The sequence below is a fragment of the Chiloscyllium punctatum genome, chromosome 44 (genome assembly GCF_047496795.1).
Source record: "Chiloscyllium punctatum isolate Juve2018m chromosome 44, sChiPun1.3, whole genome shotgun sequence".
In the NCBI taxonomy this organism is placed as follows: domain Eukaryota; kingdom Metazoa; phylum Chordata; class Chondrichthyes; order Orectolobiformes; family Hemiscylliidae; genus Chiloscyllium; species Chiloscyllium punctatum.
In genome coordinates, this window is record NC_092782.1 from 37780207 (window position 1) to 37800134 (window position 19928).

At 38.3% G+C, this 19928-nt stretch overlaps 1 protein-coding gene across 1 annotated transcript in view; it reads right to left on the reverse strand.

Moving 5' to 3' along the window:
* LOC140466879 (protein PHTF2-like) overlaps positions 1–19928 on the reverse strand; it is a 108173-nt gene that overhangs the window by 18844 nt on the left and 69401 nt on the right. The window contains exons 8-13 of the mRNA XM_072562650.1: positions 10598–10796; positions 9087–9254; positions 8541–8753; positions 6804–6932; positions 3199–3468; positions 1029–1160 (exon numbers count right to left, since the gene is read on the reverse strand). Of these exons, the coding sequence (XP_072418751.1) occupies positions 1029–1160; positions 3199–3468; positions 6804–6932; positions 8541–8753; positions 9087–9254; positions 10598–10796 (1111 nt within the window). The remainder of the gene's footprint in view (positions 1–1028; positions 1161–3198; positions 3469–6803; positions 6933–8540; positions 8754–9086; positions 9255–10597; positions 10797–19928) is intronic.

Sequence of the window (19928 nt, forward strand, 5' to 3'; positions counted from 1 at the left end):
TCTAGAAATTTCTGTTTTTGTTTCCAATCTCCAACATCTGCAGTTCTTTGCTTTATTTCAGAGACTGAGCAGATTTGGGATCAGGATCAGGGAATGTCATGAGGACTATTTTCTCACAGAAGTATACTTTTATACTTCATGGTTTAATATTTCAAGATAAATTACTAGGTTATGCAAGGATTCGTTTTTAGAAAAAAAAAAGTTCTTTACAAATTGTGATCAGTGCTTACGTTCCTTCAAAATATGACAAATTTTCTCTTTGATTTGGAAAAGCTAAATTTGCTTTTTCCACCATCCCCATCCTCCCCCCACAAGTACATGCATCAAAGTTTGCCCTACGCCATCCTGATGTTTGGCTACCTAGGTTACTTCTTTCACCTCACCAGAAAATCCAAAACATGTTCTCCTTGGTCACTGATAAAGGAACCAAGAGCAGGATTTCACTTCGAAAAAGTTCACTATCTTTGGCAGTAACAGTATCTTCTTCCTGAAGAAGGGCTTATGCCCGAAACGTCGATTCTCCTGCTCCTTGGATGCTGCCTGACCTGCTGCGCTTTTCCAGCAACACATTTTTCAGCTATGATCTCCAGCATCTGCAATCCTCACTTTCTCCTAGTAACAGTATCTCCTCTGGTTTGAACCTCTTCACAGCTATCATTTCATACCATATCAACCTCAATGTAACACGTGAAGTTAGGCCACTGATCAACAGTGATGTCATTAAATGGTGGAAGAAAGTTCAAGGGGCTAAATGGCCTACTCCTGTTTCTAACACTCAGCCCCTTACATGCCAGAGAAGTGGAAACACCCAGATAGGAGTCTCTAATACTGACTTGGGACCTCTGAGCTGATTGAGCCAACAGGAGCAGGCAAGGCATAAACATTTAAAAGAGCAACCGAGATTTCAAATTAGCATACCTAGGTTTAGCCTTTCCTCAAACATTCTACAGGGCTCCCGTTACAGTGGAAGTCTAACAGAATGGTCACATGTATTTGACCTCACAATAACATTAATAAATTGAATTTACCTTGAGATACGAACGTAACGAGAGCCATATTTTAATATTTTGCACCTTCTTGAGACGAAAATGAGGAACTTCAGATTTTCTGGCTCGTCTTGCCGATGTTAAATGGCCAAACAGTTTGGCGAATAGTAATCTCTATGAAAGAAAAATATGTTGTTTAGTTATTCCTGAAAAGTTTTTTAAAGCGAAATAAATAAAAAAAGGTCAAGAATATGCATGTTCATTTGTGTCCAAAACAGCAGCAATCAAGAGAAGTTCAGCTGGATTTTAGTGCATCTAACCAATATAAACACATCCCAAGGGTAAGCTAGAAATACAATATTGGCCTCTATTCAGCAGGTGTGTTTCCTGTCATGGTCAAAACATGAACAGAGGCCAATATTGTATTTCACTATTTATTCAATTCCCCACACTACCCACAAATGCCTGCCCACTGGTTGATATCCCTCTCCATGGAAAGAATCTGGTGGCTGTGATCATTTTTGAGGAATGAGACATCAAAAATGCTGAGAGGGTATTTCCAAATTGGGGCATCTCCGCCCTTCCTTACCTGCATCAGCACCTTGCACTTCTTTCAGGTTTATTTTATTCTACCCAGCTAGTGATGAAAGTTCACAGAGTGAGAAGATTGACTATTCCCTTCCTCTCGAGGGGAGGCAAGTGCCTAGTGGTATTATCGCTGGACTGTTAATCCAGAGACCTGATAATATTCTGAGGACCGAGATTCGAATCCTGCTACAGCAGATGGTAGAATTTGAATTCAACAAATATCTGGAATTAGGAGTCTAATGATGGCCATGAAATCGTTGCCGATTGTGGAAAAACGTATCTGTTTCACTAATGTCCTTTAGGAAAGGATGCTGCCATCCTTATCTGGTCTGGCCTACATGTGACTCTAGACCCTAACCAGTGACATCCTCATCCTAGGAGTAAAAAAAAATCCACAGGTGCTGCCTTAACTAGTGAGCATCTATCGCTTTTTAAGACCACATTTGACTGTTTTGTGTACTTAAGCCAATTTGTTTTTAATCCAGCCTGACATTGATGCTCCCCTTTCCATTAGCAACAGTTTTATTAACCAGCCTTATATGTGGTACTTTCCTAAACTCTATATGGTCAATATCTGCTGCATTTCCTTCTGTTACTCCTTCAAATAATTAAATTAAACAAACATGATTTGCCTTTTAAAAATCTGTGCTGCTTCTTGATTACTTGGAAATGTTTAATTAATTTTTTCCCCGATTTTTGTTCTGAAACCCTTATCTACTACCAATATTAAATCGACCAGCGGTTTTTGGGAATGTTCTTACATCCTTTCTTTGAACAGGAGTGTCACAACTACTACTTTCTAACTCTCCAGTATCTTCCCTGTATCTAGGAAAGATTGGAAGATTATGGCAAGCCTTCCTCCTATCTCTATCCCCATTTTCCTCCACAACCTAGGGTATAAGCCATCCAAGCAAATCAACATCGCCAGTCAGACTTACCAATACATTTTACTTATCAATTTTCATCCCCATCCACTACCTTTCCAGTTCTACCAATATTTATCAGCTTTCTCTTCCTTAATAACTACAGATACAATGTACTGTAAGTACTCAAGCTTTGCCCCACACCTGTAAACATGTCATATTCTTTGTTCCTGATACATCCAATCCCACCTGTTATATAGTGCATGAATGCTATTAACAGTTGTTGTCTAGAAAGCATAAATGTAAGAACATGATTTTAAAAAAAACAAGTTAAAGGCTTCCACCAGAGGATTGCTATGCCTAACAAAAATATTAGTGAAAACAGAATCTGTAAAATCTTTTAAATGTTAAGTAAATAATTATTTAAGAAAAAAGATTTTGCACAATATAACAAATAGGTCTATGAAGTCAGCTTCTTGATAGAGCACAACTTGCCAAATAATTTGCTTGTGTTCTATACATTCTATGATTTTCCTTTCATAACAGTATTGTAATTCTTTATATTTCAGGTCATCATTTTGTACCAACTTAATTTTCCTCTTCTTCCTTCTCCATCTCACTGCTTCAGTAAAACTTTACCAAAATGATTTCCACAAAATTGATGCTCCACTAAATTTGGCATGCTCAGAAACATAAGTGGTTCAAGCAAGATTAGTAATATAAGTCAAGGTAATTTGCAAATTTGAAATATCTCAGCTCACCTGTTTATATGTTCGCTCGGCTACACACAGCATGAAGAAAAATATCCACATGAGGCACACACGCACCACAAAGCTTAGTGCAACCATAATAACTGTTTGATTTACATTTGAACCAAATGCAATGAAAAACACCTCTGCAGCAGACAGTGACATTAGTTGCTCCAAATCCTTTTGCTGAAAGAGTCTGAATAAAACTGGAGTGATGCCAAGAATCAGAGAAACCAAGTTTCCAAATAGTTGGTAACCAATACCTTGCTTGTAGCTGTTAACCTGTAGGGGTTCAAAAACATTAGAAGTTCTAAAATTGTCAAATATATCTATAAATGCATAAGACTTTTTTAACTGTGCAACAAGTGGTTGAAAATTATTTAAAACAGAGAACCCCTCCCTCAATACTGGAAAATTAATATTTGCTTTGCTAAAACATTATTACATGCAGTTTATTTGGAGAGAGCATATTTCAATATTTAAAATAGGAGAAATGTGGAGAAAGAATAGTTTGTTAATGAATATCAAGATATCAAATAACAGTTATCAAGTTAGTTTCCATTTAAGAGGCATATTTACAACCATCTGAACTCTAAGTTGTCCCCATATTTTGTCAGGAAAGTAGGCTTTTTATTTATTTATTCATTTTTGTTGGATGAGGACATCGCTGGCTGGCCAGCGTTATTGACTGTCCCTAGCTGCACTTGGTGGGGAACTGCCTTCTTGAACTACTGCAGTCCACCTGCTGTGGGTTGACCCACAATGGTGTTGGAGGGAAAATGAAAGATATATTATGCAAACTGGGTGAATGTCCATGGAAGGTTACTGACTTAAAAATAGCCAAAATGCTGTGAAATTAAATTAAATCTTTTATCAGAAGAGACCGAAACACATCATGTGTGAAAAAGCTCCTATCTCCTATTTATAACTTACAGGTAAATGATGGGTTTCATATAGTAGAGACAAAAAACTCAACTATAATAAGCCAGCTTAGAAGCAACAACACCGGATATGAAAATACATGAATGAAATGCATTCCATATAACTGATTTGACAGAGCACTGGAGATATATTTTCAACAGCAGATGGATGAAGACCTCTTTCTTTACAAACACTTGTTCAGGAAGGACAAAGCAGCCAATGATATCCAACACTGATGACTCAAAGCAGTCTCCAATAATCATAGCTGCTGTTGATCCAGGATACCGCTAATCAACCACAACCCCAGGTTGGAACCTTACACCTCCAGGACACCCTAAGAATTTTAAACTACATACTCTTTTATCTCTCCTTGCATATTGGACACTAGGCCCTTTTCAACTTTATATATGTATGTGTGGAGGGAGGAAAAGGAATGAGAATAGAAGTGAAGGAGACTTTATTAATGAAGCCCACATTTTGACTTACTAAAGGATTCTTGAAATGTCCAGAGTTAAAAATATATGAAACAGCTCAAGATTAATTCTATTAGTGATTGTAAGTCATCAACAATTAGTTTCTGCTCCAATAGACAGCTGTGCTGAGATTTTATGACAGAGAAGAAATCTGTCTTAATTAATGTCATAGACCTTTCAAGCATATTATTTCTCGAGACAATACATCGCTAACAACACACTGTATTTAGGACAGTTTCATGCATTTATTATAAACAGGAAAGAAGCCTATACCTGGGTCTGTAGGGACAACCTGCTTGGTCCTAAACTCCTAAAACAGATGTCTAACATCTTTTGAGATTTAGAAAAACATCCCATTAACTTGATAGTTGTGATCAATTGTGTGTAATACTAAGTACACTTGATTTTCTGAAACCATAAAGTCAGCAACTTTATAGGAAATCTTTGCTTAGAAGAAATAACTCTTCTATTATCATGCTTCCTATGAATCGATGAGTAAATGAAAGCTCCATAGATTGAACTTAAACCTAAATACAATGTTGACATTTTAAGTCCTCGTCCACATTCTATATTATTGTTAGTGTTCCCTTCTATTACACCTTAAATGATGCAATCTAGTGAAATTTGTTATTTTGATTTTTGTTACCAATTAGCTTTTATTCTTCATCAACATTAATTGCTTTAAAAAATTATTCATCTCTAACATCTTGTTCTATCGAAGGTCATTGACACAAAAGGTCAACTTTTTCTTTTTCCAGTGATCCTGTCTGACTTGCTGAATTTTCTATGTTTCTCACAAAGTTACTCTTCTGAGGCCCTAAAACCAGGATGGCACTAAGCTTTGTCATTTCCATTTACTATGGATTGACGAAGTGTATTTTTCCTGTTTTTTTAAATGAAGAAAGGTTGAGACAGATGTTCTAAGTGGTATGCTCAAAGCCAATAAAGCAAACAGTTTCTGAGGCCTTGGTTTCACTTCTTTTAGAAACTGGAACAACAGAAACATCCTGAATGGGTAGGGTCAAGTTCCACAGAACCAGGATTTTTACTTTGAGCTTTCAGCAGTCGTTGGGGTCTCGAAACTGGGATGTGCAAACTCCTATTCCTTTCTCTGTTACAGTTAAAAGTTGGGGTTCTCTTCCTGTTGCTGGAATTGCACGTGAGGCAATCTGTTTTATTACATTTGCCTTTGCCTAGGGTGCTTTAAAGGGTGTTACTATTCTAGAAGTTTATTAGTAGTAGTAATATATTAATATATATTATTTTGTTATGCATTTCAATAGAGTTATAGTTAAAACAATTTTTCTTTTATTTTTATTTTCTCTTATGTTTACACAAAAGTTAAAATACAAAATGTGTTTGCTTATATTTGAGTATCTATAATATCCCCAACTGGAACGCTTTACATTTACCTTTAAAATAAGAAAAAGTTATGCCGAGGCTATATTCTTAAGATATTTTGATGGGGTTTGGTTTGGTCTGGTCCATAACAGCAGGATACAAGTTGCAGTAACAAGGGTCTTTAACCATATTGAGATAATGTGTAGAAAATTATAAGACTTCAGACATTAGTGAGGAAGGGATTCATTTTTAAAATGGGAATGTTGTTTTGCACTCTAGTGGACAAGTTATAATATATCCCAGAATAGATTTTGCCCGTAATTGATGTCACATAATTTTAAAGAATGCTTTGTGCAAATTGTAGCTGTTTTTTCAATCTTTATATTCACTGCTATTAGTCAAATTAAGTCATACTATTCCAATAATATTGTCAGTAAACTATAGCATTTCCCATATGTTGAGCTGGCATTTTTTGACAATCAGAATGAAAAGAACAAATTGAAAAAGGAGGAAAAATGGAATGGACTGCAAAACTAGCAGAAGACTGCAAGAATAAATAAATAAAATACAAAAATGTTTAGCGGTATAATTGCTAGGAACATATAGCTATTAAAGAAATATCACTGATTTGGAAGTTTGGCATTTTTTCATAAGTACTCAATAAAGTTATTGTAATTGTAATAAGTGCATGTCTGTAAAGGTTCCATTGTCTAGTAAGGGAAGACAAAGAACAATTGCCAAAATTGAATTGGCAGAATGGGAGAACAATGAAGTTCATTGAAGTTCTGAAGATTCATACTGGACTCAAAATATTAACTCTGTTACTGTCTTCACAGATACTGTTAAATTAATTTTCTGCACCTTTTAAAGTGCTATACTCACTCTTTTCATAATCATTCCACTGATTTCCATCACAGACATATCAGCTTTCTTACACTCATTACATTCCCAGACGATTGCACTTACTCTTTCCAAACTTATACTGGAGCTGTGAAGCCATGGTGAATGACTCTGGAAAAAGGATAGGTTTTCATAAAGCAACACAAACACTTTAACACCAACTTATAGTCGAAGGGTCCCAATTACATGTTCTTTCGTGTTGACCAGCAAATACTGTTTTACCTCCTCCTTTAATGCTATGTGAATTCAAGGGATTTTTTTCCCTTAATTTAGTCACATTTATAAATACAAACTATTCTTAGCAAAACACATGGATTCTATATCATTGTAACTACATAAGGCACTGGTTGTACTTGCAAAGTTGCAATTTACGTTTACTTTGGAAAAATAACACTGTTGCTGCTAATGCTTTTCTCACCACAATATTAGTTCAACCAGAAGACTCACTAACACCAAATTACAACAACTAAAAATGTGCCATAGGTGCAGCCTTACCAGTGTTTCCCATACCCAGAGAGAAAGAGCTTAAAGCTTTATAAAAATTGGCATTAATATATACAATTGTCACTTCCTCATCAGTCAATAATAGATGTAGAGCTGGAAGTGGATATGTGAATAGTGACCCAAATGTCTGATTATAAATTTGGGCTTTAAGCATCTCAAAAGGAGGAAAGGGAAGTAAAGAGGCCAGGAGGCTTAGGGAGGAAAGTCATTTGTAAAAGAAGTAAATGTTATGCAAGAAAAAAAAACACAACTTTTTCACGTAACAAGTAGATAGAATATCCAATGTATTACCTGGTAGGTTCAATTGAGACATTCAGGTATTGGGATGATTATTTGGGAAGACATAATGTGCAAGGGTATGGGGAAAAGGTAGGAAATTGGAAGAGGTAAATAATGCAATGGATTTGAAGAGCCAGTGTAGACACGATGGGCCAAATGAACTCCTTCTCTCCTCTTTAAATAATCCCGCATTCCAGGAATTCTGGCGGCATGGTGGCTCAGTCATTAACACTGATGTCTCACAGCGCAATGGGGCCCAGGTTCAATTCCTGCCTCGGACAACTATCTATGTAGAGTTTGCACATTCTCAGAGCGTCTGTGGGGGTTTCCTCCCATTTCCTCTCTCAGTCCAAAAATGTGCAGGTTAGCTGGATTGGCCATTGCCCATTGTGTTCAGGGATGTGTAACTTAGGTGAATTAGCCATGGGAATTGCATGGTTACAAATTGGTATCATCAGCAAATTTGGAATCAATAATTACAATTGTTCCCTCGATTCAATCATTCATACAGACAGAACAATTGTGGAACTAATTCTGGCCCTTGCCGTCCCCCATAAGTAACAGCTTCCCATCTTGAGATTCAGCTTGTTATTACCTTCTTTGACATAGTGACTAAGTCTATTTGGTAGCATTCCTTTGAAGCATTTCACATTACTAATACTAATAGTTCCAGTTGCAGATATATACCGAATATAACTCATTGTATTGTAAAGAATTATTGTCTGGATTACTTAGGGATTGGTTTCAATACATAAGGAGTGCAGAATAGTTTTTCTTTTGCTGAAAATGAGAATCCAAATCACATTGGATGTCACCAGTTTGAAACTATGGACAAAATATTAATTGTGCAACTGAAATGAATTTAAATACTGCCTTCAGTTAAAGAATTCACTCTCGAAGAAATAACATTTAATAAAGTTATTATTTGAAACAAACCGGGTGAAATGGATCGTCTCTGTATTCCTTCCTCCCCGAGGAATTCAAGTGGGAGTTTTCTCCCTCGGTTTCACTAGTGCAGGAAGTACGGCATTCAGCACAGTGCAGGAGATCCTCCCATAATACATCTTCAGTTTCTGACTCATGGCGCGTGCTTTCTGAATCTTGTCTCGAACTGCGTGAACTACAACTAGTAGCAGATTTAGCAGTCTCCTGAAAAATAATTTGACATGAAATACACTTTAAAAGTACAAGTCATCAACAGGAACTAGAAATATGTACTACCCCTACTTAGATAACTACCAACTATAATTGAAACATAACTTACGACTTTAAAAGACCAACTGCCTGGCATTCATTTTGGCTTCTCCGTTTTAGTAGTCTTTTCATTACAAAAGTAATTCTCATAAATTTAAGACTTAACTAAGTTTTATCAATATTACTGTCAATCACAGTGTTATCATAGTAAAGTACCATGTATCATATAAAATATTGCTCATTATGATGAAGAAGAAGGAACTAGAGAAGAAGCAAAAAGTCTATAACCTCAGGAGTGTAGTGTCTTTTATACTGATTAGATTTTCTATTCCGTAATACATTGTCATTGGAAATTCGTTCTCCGGTCCGACGTTGTGTGAATGCTTGCGATCCAGCTTCACCATCTTCATCACTTGAAACATCATCGGATATATTTATGACTGGTCTCAATCCTTCCTATTTAAAAATATGAACATGAGAAAAGCCAAATGATTAAAGTACAATAATTTCCCTAATTCCACTTCCTTCATAACAGGCATCCTGTATGTTGTCTGTAGAATTTGAGAGTTTTGAATATTCCCTCATTTGCAAGGAAGTAATTCTTGAATGTTGGTGGAGCACTAGAAATGAAATTTCTGAGGAAAGGCTGGTGTTGCAAGTGTTTATGCACAATTGAGTCACCTATCATAGGGTGAGAAAAAATAATACTAACTGTATTATGCATTACAGTTGAACTCCAGACCTCTGAAAATGCAGTCTTTCCTTTCTTCCATAAATAGTCTTGCTTTGCCAAAAGCACCTTCGACATTATCTTGCCCTTGATCCACCATTCCTAGACACTGGCATTCCACTTATTCTGCTTCTGCCAATTTCCGTGACTACCTCCTCAGCTAAAATAGTCACCAAGTAGTTTTCAAATTTGAAAGTCACAAGCAAATGATTTATATTACTGTCCATCTCTATATGGAACATAATCTCTTCAGATTAAAGGTGATGAAGGGAAAAAACATCTCGTGACTGCACAGAAATTCATCAAAAGAAAACCAGCTGCAGCTGTACCAGCCTATCCCTGAAAAGTAGCCCTAGTGTGAAGAGATTGGCAACATTTCACTGAGGTTTGCATGTTTTTAGGAAAATTTGGATAGAAGAGCTAGTGAGAGCTTGAATCCTTTCCTGATTCTGTAATGAAATTGTCCCAACTTTTGTCTACTGTAATCTAGTTCATGACTTTGTTGTTTAATAAGTGTTGTATTCTTTGTGCTAAAAGTACACGAGCACTATCTTGTGAATGTGTTCATTAAATGACATCCATGGTTAAAAAAATGAAACAAAACTTGGATCCAAACTAGCCTGGTTTTACAATGTGGATCATAGTATTGAGGATGAATCTATGACTTAGGTTTCTGTATTACAAAATTTGACCGATGGAATTAAACCTACTTTCAATTAAAGAAATATTATTCAGAGTGTACAGGTGAATACAGGAAAATGTAAATTTAGAACAGATTATACAGTCCAACTAACAGGTCTCAAAACTTATCCCTGCAAAACTCTCAAGTAGCTATCAAATTCTCCATTCAATGCTTCCATACCATCTCCAATGTTTTCCTGGGAAGTTATTCCGTATATTTATAAGATTTTGTAAAATCAGACTGTGAATGTCTTCTACTCTAAGTTTTCATCGTCTGATTCAAGCACATGACAATCTCAAACACACTGGGTTCAATTCACAGTAGTCCAAGCATGCTCTGTGGTTTGTGTGGACTTACCAACAAGCCAACAGATTCTAACGCACTTACTTTATGGTTTACAGGACTGTGTGTATTTCTTCCTGTTCCTCTAATTGAGCTGTAATCTTCAGGTCCCATCATTTCATAGTGAGCAGTATGAAATACCTTAATATCTTCGTGGCTTTTGTTACTCACTCTTCCATCCAGAGAAACATAGCCATTATCTGTTTCTGTTGATTTGTCTATCGAAAGTTTGGTTTTCTTTGACCTTAAAGATAAAGGTAAAGTTTGGTCTTTTGTTTAGCTTCTAGATTCAACACAGCAAGTCAAGTCAAAATAAGACTGGTGAAATTGCAGAAATTTGTTATTAAATTTCTTTAGTCAGCTAGGTGTCAAGATAGGTAAAGAAACATATCACCATCCTGGAGCCAAACTTCTGAAAAATTCACAGGTAGAGTTTTATTTTGGTCTAAATGGAGTCCACACTGTCCTTTTATCCAAGTTCAAGAGCTTAAGTACAATATGTCAGATAGTGAAACAACTATTTTTCATAACAAATGTATTATACCTTTCCCACACCGAAACTAACCACTTTGTGATAACTTTGAACACTCCAGCTTTCATTAACTGCATTTGGTGGAAATGCATTCCACAACAAAATATTATGAAGTTATTTCTGTAATCAGGCTTTTAAGGGTCTCTTAGCTTATAATTATCTTCCATATTTTCTTCTCAGTTTTTCCCACAAAGTATGTTTTAGTATACACAAAATTAAAATTGGAGTGCTTTCTCCTATATATTTCTCTAGCATCTCTTCAGCCTGGAACTCCGTCCAAATTCTTTTCACTCATTTTATATAGTTGTATAGGACACCTGGCCCATCACTCTATTTGAAAGGGCTACCCAAGTAGTCCCATTCTCCTGTTGTTTCTGGAAAGCACAATAACTTAAATTGTTTTCAAGGATATATCCTATTCAAAATTATGATTGAATCTACATTTGTCAGACTTTCACACACTGCATTCCAGACCATAAATGGTCACTATATAACAATATTTTTCACCTAATTTTGATGCCATTGTTAAATTCCTTGAATCTGCATCACTGCTTTTCAAGCCACCTGTCAGTGGTAATAGGTTCTCCTTATTTTTTCTCTTCAAACCCTTCATAACACGGCTCATAAATTTCCCCTCAAGGATATATGTTTCAAGGAGAACAATCTCACTTCTTTAGATTTTCACATAACTGAAGTCCCTGATTCCTGGTATAATTCTGAAAAATTTACTTTGCACCCTTCTTAAGGCCTTCCTAGAACACCTTCCTAAAAGGTTGAGCTCAGAATTGTACACAATACTCAAGTTTAAACCTAACCAGTATGCAAGGTTTTTGCTTTTGTTCTCTGCCTGTATTTGTCAGATCAACTACCCTCAACAACGGCTTTTTTTTCCCAACCAGCCCTGCCATTTTCAAATAGTTGGAGACATTGTTATGACATGGGGTAAACTCTCCTGCTTACTATAAATTAGCAACACAGAAAAGATTTATCCCATGCAGCAATCTGTGAAAATTCGAGAGGCCAAAAACTATTTAAAGTAAAAATTAACTTTAGTTGTTAAAGTCTAACAGAGAATAATTAACTAACAACTATTTACAACTCCTTCCTCTAACCTTTTTATTATCTTCCCTTCTACAATAAAAGTCCAATAAAACTCCCGACTACGATTTACAAAACAAACCTCATCTCAAAACCAGGCAGCTTTCAGCTTTCTCTGTATTCCTGTCATTTTTTCCTTCTTCTTGGGGATTCTGCTTCACAGTTTACTGACTAATAAAGGTACCTTTTAAGAGAGCTCTTTTTCAGACCATCTTTACATGCTGCTAGCTTGGGAGTTCTCTTCTCAACTGTTCAAATTTCCCCGCTCTTATACCCACAAAGCATCAGATTGTGTCATTGGCTTTAAAGATTGTCAATATACTAAATTCAGATTGGATTGGAGTTTGGTATTTTTCAGGGTTTAATTTAAACTGATTAGCCTAATTCAAATCTATTTTGTCATTTCTAGGCAACAAGCTACCCTAGCTACCCCAGTAGTTAGAGCCCATGTTACACTGTATCTTTTTCAGAACACTTGATGCTATCAGGTAATTTTTGCTATTAACTCAAAGGTACAGTAAACCCACAAGTTCATAACACCTCCCCCACTTAAGAAAAAAATGAACCATCATAATGAAAAGATGGCCATTCACATCCTTTCCACCCTCTTGGGCTTCTTTTTTATCCTGTGGTAAATTATTACCATTGCCCTCTACTCTGGATTTAGTAGTGTAGGATCTCCCTTCTCCTAACTTCTATCCCTCACAGAATGAAATTCTGAACGGAAGCTTTTCTTACGCACCAACATGTACTTACCTGCTAATTCTGCTGCCCTTCTCACTTCCTGAACTTTCTGTTCCTCCACGTGAATTCTTACCATCTCTGGATGTGAGTTTTTAAACTCCTCCAGCAGAATAATCTCTCTTAGAGCCTCAAAGTTCTTATCTATTTCAAAGCACACACCCATCAATCAAAATGACTATGTTTAATTCTTTTGAACACAACATGAGTCTAACCTGGTTCCTTCTTAGTGTTTCTGAACTGCTGTATACACACTGGCACCAATTCATAAGCACTTAAAATAGCCTGCTTAACCTCTTCATAATCTCAATCTGACAGTGTGGCAAATACCTCACTAGCTCTGCCTACCAGTTTAGTCTGAACCAGCATTACCCATACATCCTCGGACTACTCCAGCTGCCTAGCCAATTTTTCAAATGAAATAAAGAAGGCTTCAACATCTTTCTCATCAAAATGTGCCAGTGTTTGGACATACTTATAGATTTATACTGCCTTCCCTTTTAATCTCCATCCTGTTAACTTGACAGTCAGAAACTTTTTCCCCGGGTACAACAGAGTGTTACAAGGGGACATAAATTTAAGGTGAAGGGTGGAAGGTATAGGGGAGATGTCAGGGGTGGGTTCTTTACCCAGAGAGTGGTGGGGGCATGGAATGCGCTGCCCGAGGGAGTGGTAGAGTCAGATTCATTGGCGACCTTTAAGCGGCATTTGGATAGGTACATGGATGGGTGCTTAATCTAGGATAGAAGTTCGGCACAACATCGTGGGCCGAAGGGCCTGTTCTGTGCTGTATTGTTCTATGTTCTATGTTCTATGTTCTATGACTTTGCTGACTAAGTCGCAACTTCTCAAGTTCAAATTCTCTTCTGGTTTCTCCCTTCTCTCTCTCTTTGCTCAGCTAAGAATCTTCTCTCTCTCCTCTCTCTGTTTATCTTCTAACTCCATTTTCCTCAATTGTAATTGAGGTTTTTCTACCTCTACTGCACTTGTCTGTTTCTCGGATATGCCTAGGTGTTTGAATAATTCCCTGACAATTTCAGCTTTAGATTAGATTACTTACAGTGTGGAAACAGGCTCTTCGGCCCAATAAGTTCACACTGACCCGCGAAAGCACAACCCACCCAGACCCATTCCCCTACATTAATCCCTTCAGCGAACACTACGGGCAATTTAGCATGGCCTATTCACCTAACCTGCACATTTTTGGATTGTGGGAGGAAACCGGTGCACCCGGAGGAAACCCACGCAGACACGGGGAGAATGTGCAAACTCCACACAGTCAGTCGCCTGAGACAGGAATTGAACCCAGGTCTCTGGCGCTGAGGCAGCAGAGCTAACCACTGTGCCACCATGCCTTATTTTTTCCTTCTAAACTTCCTTGGCAAATTTGAGAATCATCTTCAAATCCCAGAACCTCTTTAGCAATTTTACAAGCTATTTCTCTCACTTTTTATTTAATCAATCACAAGTCACCAAATTTAAACAAATTGTCTCACCTATGTTTTATTTAAAGATTGGGACACTAATTGGCAAGTGTTTAAATCTGCTGGGATTTTTGTACCCCAAAATGTATTAAAATCTGTCTAAACCAGTTCAAATCCCAGATGAGCTCCAACTGTTATGACATGGGGTAAACTCTCCTGTTTACTGTAAACTAACAACACAAAAGATTTGTCCCGTGCAGTAATCTGTGAAAATTCGAGAGGCCAAGAACTTTTAAAGTAAAAAAAATCAACAACTTTATTTCTTAAAGTATAACAGGGAATATTTAACTAAACTATTTACAACTCCTTCCTCTTTACGTGAATTGGTCATGCTAAATCGCCCACAGAGTTAGGTGCATTAGTTAGGGGGAATGGGTCTGGGTAGGTTACTCTTTGGAGGGTTGGTGTGGACTAGTTGGGCTGAAGGACCTGTTTCCACACTGTAGGGAATCTAATCTAATCTAATACCTTCCCTTCTATAATACTAGTCCGATAAAATTCATGATTATGATTTACAAAACAAAACTTCTTATCTCAAAATCAGGCAGTGTTCAGTTTTCTCTATATTCCTGTCATCTTTCTTCTTCTTCTTGGGAATTCTGCTTCACAGGTTACTGACTGATAAAGGCACCTTTTAAGAGAGTTATTTTTCAGACCATCTTTACATGTTAGTAGCTTGGCAGTTCTCTTCTCACCTGTTCAATTTTCTCCGCTCTTAAAGAATCAGATTGCGTCATTGGGTTTTAAGATTGTCAATATACTAAATTCAAAATGGATTGGAGTTTGGTATTTTTTGGATTATAATTTAAACTGATTAGCCTAATTTGATTCTTTTGTCGTTTCCAGGCACCCGGCTACCCTAGCTACCCCAGTAGCATCTCTATGATGCTACCAATGTTACATTGTACCTTTTTCAAAACACTTGGTGTTGTCAGGTAGTTTTTGCTAGCATTTAACTCTCTTAAAAGGTACAGTACACCCACATCTTCATAACATGAACTTCAAAATAAATTGACACCAACACTCCATATCTGATGTTCATATCCTTTCTTAGCACTTCTATTCCCTCTTGACTTGTATTTATTTGTAGCCATTCAGTATAATGAGAGCTTCAAATGGCTGGACCACTAATAAATCTCAAATACTTCCCTTGCTCCATTTTAAAATAGTAGAAACAATAATTTGCACAAATGCTACTTCAGAATTATACAAGGTGTTATAGCATCTATTGCAAAATGTAGTCTCTTGGCTTAGTCAAATGTTTTGCTCTTTGGATCTTTTGCGAACTTATCCTCTATAAGGTAGAAATTATCTTTCTAATTCTTCATTAAACACAAATCACTCAACACTCTTGAACCCAGTAATCCCCCATGTCAAAACTGCCTCCAATTCCTGATTTCTGGTATTTCTGTAAACATGGGTGGCCCTTACCAACATTCCTTGACTCAGGAAGACACACTGAGGAAAAGGAAGCAGGCAGTTATTGTGATGGAAGCGAATAGGAGGTCGGAAGTTCAGTTCAGAGTTGATAAGTGCCAAGGGTATAAATAGTCTGGTTCAACTTGAGTAAGTGAAGGAGGTTGATCAAATTGATGGCAGAGTTACATCACAGAGGTTGTGATATAAGGGTAAAAGAACTGCTATTTCAATCTCCCCAACATGTATCTGAAGGAAAATGTGGCTCATCCAAGTCTGAATGTTACACAAGCAATTTGACAACATATTGGAAGGGTCAAAACAACCTCAATGTTTTCAGATAACTTGTGGAACCTGATCCCAAATGTGGAATATTAGCAATCCCATGGCAACAGATACAGAGATAGTATAGAAAGCCAGTGAAACAGCACAGGGGGTGGAACTGTTGAAACAGAAACCTACTGTCTTCCAACAATCAGGCAAATTTCCTGAAATGGTCAGACGTGGAATCAGAACATGCTGGACTGTAGAAGATAAGCAAATTAGGCTGCCAGGGAACCAACAGAGAGCAACCTTCAGGTGCATTTTAAATTATCTGTGGAGGACATGGGTTCCATGGACTGTTAATGCAGAGGTCTCCCAGATCCAATGCAGCAAGATTAAACAAAAACAGAAATTGCTGGAAAAGCTGAGCAGGTCTGGCAACATCTGCTGAGAGAAATCAGAGTTAATGTTTCTGGTCGAGCAGCCCTTCCTCAGAGTTCTGCTATCAAACAAACAGTTTTAGTTTAGAATAAGCTGGTTGCAAGTGATACCTTTTTCCAAGCATAATTCAATTGAAATGATCGATGTTGGTGAAAAGTGTTTAACATTCTTGGGGTGGAACTTTCCTTTTCAAGAAAAATGTGGGCGAACGTGAGTCAGCAATTGAAATCCAACAGATACCTTAACTAGCCACATTTCCTGCCTAACAGGGAGACCTTGATCAGGGAGGTGGTCAGTTGATATCCTTAAGTGCCCATTAATAAGCTATCCATGGACCTTCTTGCCACCTCACTAATTGTGTTTTGTGCAAGAATGAGGTGAGTTTTTCTCCAGGGCCAATTTGTCCCATTGTTTCTTTTTTTGTCAGTCCAAGGAGGAGAGAATCGGGATCTTGACAACTGAGAGAGTCTATTAATAATCATTAGGGTTTCTGGGGTGACTGAGCAGAGGGGAAAGTACAATGGACTATATAAAACAGGCCTAGAGCAGGGATGCTTGAAGGAGATTTGAAGGGAACAGCCTAACTAGAAGAAGACCCAAGAAATAATCTTTGAAATTGTGTTTAGATCAAGTGGTTAACCTTCCAATTCCTGATAAGTATCTGAGTTTTTGGGCTGTAAATCAAATGGGTATGGATGTAATGAGGAAACTTGCTTCAGAGTATGAATAATTGCGTTTAATCTACGTTTTAAATAATTTTAATGTCATCAATTTCTAATGATAGTATACTTATTAGTATTCATGTTGCTTTACTTATGTTAAAGTTCTTTGGTCTAAACTGTCAACCTTGAGTCCCTTCATTCTTTTAACCAGATACATGGGTTTTTGGTTCTCCAAAACAAAAACAAACATTATTAATGTCTACGGAGATCATATCACTCCATACACGTATCAAATCTAATTAACTGCTTTCATCATAATCATGACTTTACATTTTGTAAGCTAACAGATCTTTATATTTGCCTGGATCAAGCTTTCAATTTTTTAAGAAATTTGAATATTTGAGGCAGGTTTTGACAATGAAGAGAATCACTGTGTTCAATTCAAAACTATTGGCAATAATTAACTTAGAGGTAACTAAGAACAATGAGCTAGAAATGGTCATTATGTAGTATATATGGAACAGGACAAACATGATTTCATTTATTAAAAGTCCTGTAGAATACGGAATGGTTAAAACTAGCATTTATTTCAGATATTTAAATTGCCCCAAGGTTCTCAGTATCCAAAAACATATATCCTGGGACAGTATATATGGCATAAGTAAATATAAATTCTATTGTTAAAAATGAATTGTTAGATTGACATTTACAATGAATTAAGTCTCTATAATATGATTTTGTGGCTTAGTTGAGGAAAGTCTTATTTCATCAAGGTTCTTGCCAAAGGCGGTATTGTACCGCCTGGTGAAAGCTGCATACGATACAGGGCCAGGATAGTATCATATTCAGTTCTTGGTCTGTGCTGGGTTAACTATTGGGGCAACTTTTCAGAGGTGCATTTCCCAAACCTGATCAGAAGTCACACGACAACAGTTTTACTCAAAATCACAAGCTTTCAAAATGCTGCTCTTTTGTCATGTGAAATGATGAGAAGCACACAGGCACAAATTTATAATTGGAGAGATCAAAAGATCATACAAATAGTATAAGTGGAATGTAAACAGGCTGAATAATAAGGCTCTGCAGGTGATCAAGAGTGTCAGGCGGTGTGACTAAAGTAGGAGGTAAAAACAATGACTGCAGATGCCCAGATTCTGGATTAGAGTGGTGCTGGAAAAGCACAGCAGTTCAGGCAGCATCCGAGGAGCAGGAAAATTGATGTTTCGGGCAAAAGCCCTTCATCAGGAATACAGGCAGAGTGCCTGAAGAGTGGAGAGATAGAGAGGAGGGTGGGGGTGGGGAGAAAGAAGCATAGAGTACAACAGGTGAGTGGGGGTGGGGATGAAGGTGATAGGTCAGAGAGGAGGGTGGAGTGGATAGGTGGAAAGGAAGATAGGCAGGTAGGAACAGGTCATGGGGACAGTGCTGAGCTGGAAGTTTGGAACTGGGGTGAGGTGGGGGAAGGGGAAATGAGGAAACGGGTGAAGTCCACATTGATGCCCTGGGGTTGAAGCATTCTGAGGCGGAAGATGAGGTGTTCTTCCTCCAAGCGTCGGGTGGTGAGGGAGCGGCGGCGAAAGAGGCCCAGAAACTCCATGTTCTTGGCTGAGTGGGAGGGGGAGTTGAAATGTTGGGCCACAGGGCGGTGTGGTTGATTGGTGCAGATGTCCCAGAGACGTTCCCTAAAGCGCTCTGTTAGGAGGCGTCCAGTCTCCCCAATGTAGAGGAGACCGCATCGGGAGCAACAGATACAATAAATGATATTGGTGGATGTGCAGGTGAAACTTTGATGGATGTGGAAGGCTCCTTTGGGGCCTTGGATGAAGGTGAGGGTGGAGGTGTGGGCGCAGGTTTCGCAATTCCTGCCTTGGCAGGAGAAGGTGCCAAGATGGGACGGTGGGTTGTTGGGGGGCGTGGACCTGACCAGGTAGTCACGGAGGGAACGGACTTTGCGGAAGGCGGAAAGGGGTGGGGAGGGAAATATATCCCTGGTGGTGGGGTCCGTTTGGAGGTGGCGGAAATGTCGTAGGATGATTTGGTTAATGCAAAGGTTGGTAGGGTGGAAGGTGAGCACCAGGGGTGTTCTGTCCTTGTTACGGTTGGAGAGGTGGGGTCTGAGGGCGGGGGCGTGGTATGTGGACGAGATGTGTTGGAGGGCAACTTTAACCATGTGGGAAGGGAAATTGTGGTCTCTAAAGAAGGAGGCCATCTGGTGTGTTCTGTGGTAGAACTGGTCCTCCTGGGAGCAGATACGGCGGAGGCAGAGGAATTGGGAATATGGGATGGCATTTTTGCAGGGGGTAGGGAGGGAAGAGGCGTAATCCAGGTAGCTCTGGGAGTCGGTGGGTTTGTAAAAAATGTCGGTGTCAAGTCGGTCGTCATTAATGGAGATGGAGGGGTCTAGGAAGGGGAGGGAGGTGTCAGAGATGGTCCAGGTAAATTTAAGGTCAGGGTGGAATGTGTTGGTGAAGCTGATGCATTGGTCAACCTCCTCGCGGGAGCACGAGGTGGCACCGATGCAATCATCAATGTAGTGGAGTAAGAGGTGGGGAAGTGGTGCCAGTGTAACTACAGAAGATGGACTGTTCTACATAGCTAACAAAGAGACAAGCATAGCTGGGGCCCATACAGGTGCCCATGGCTACCCCTTTGGTCTGGAGGAAATGGGAGGATTTGAAGGAAAAATTGTTAAGGGTGAGGACCAATTTGGCCAAACGAATGAGTGTGTCGGTGGAAGG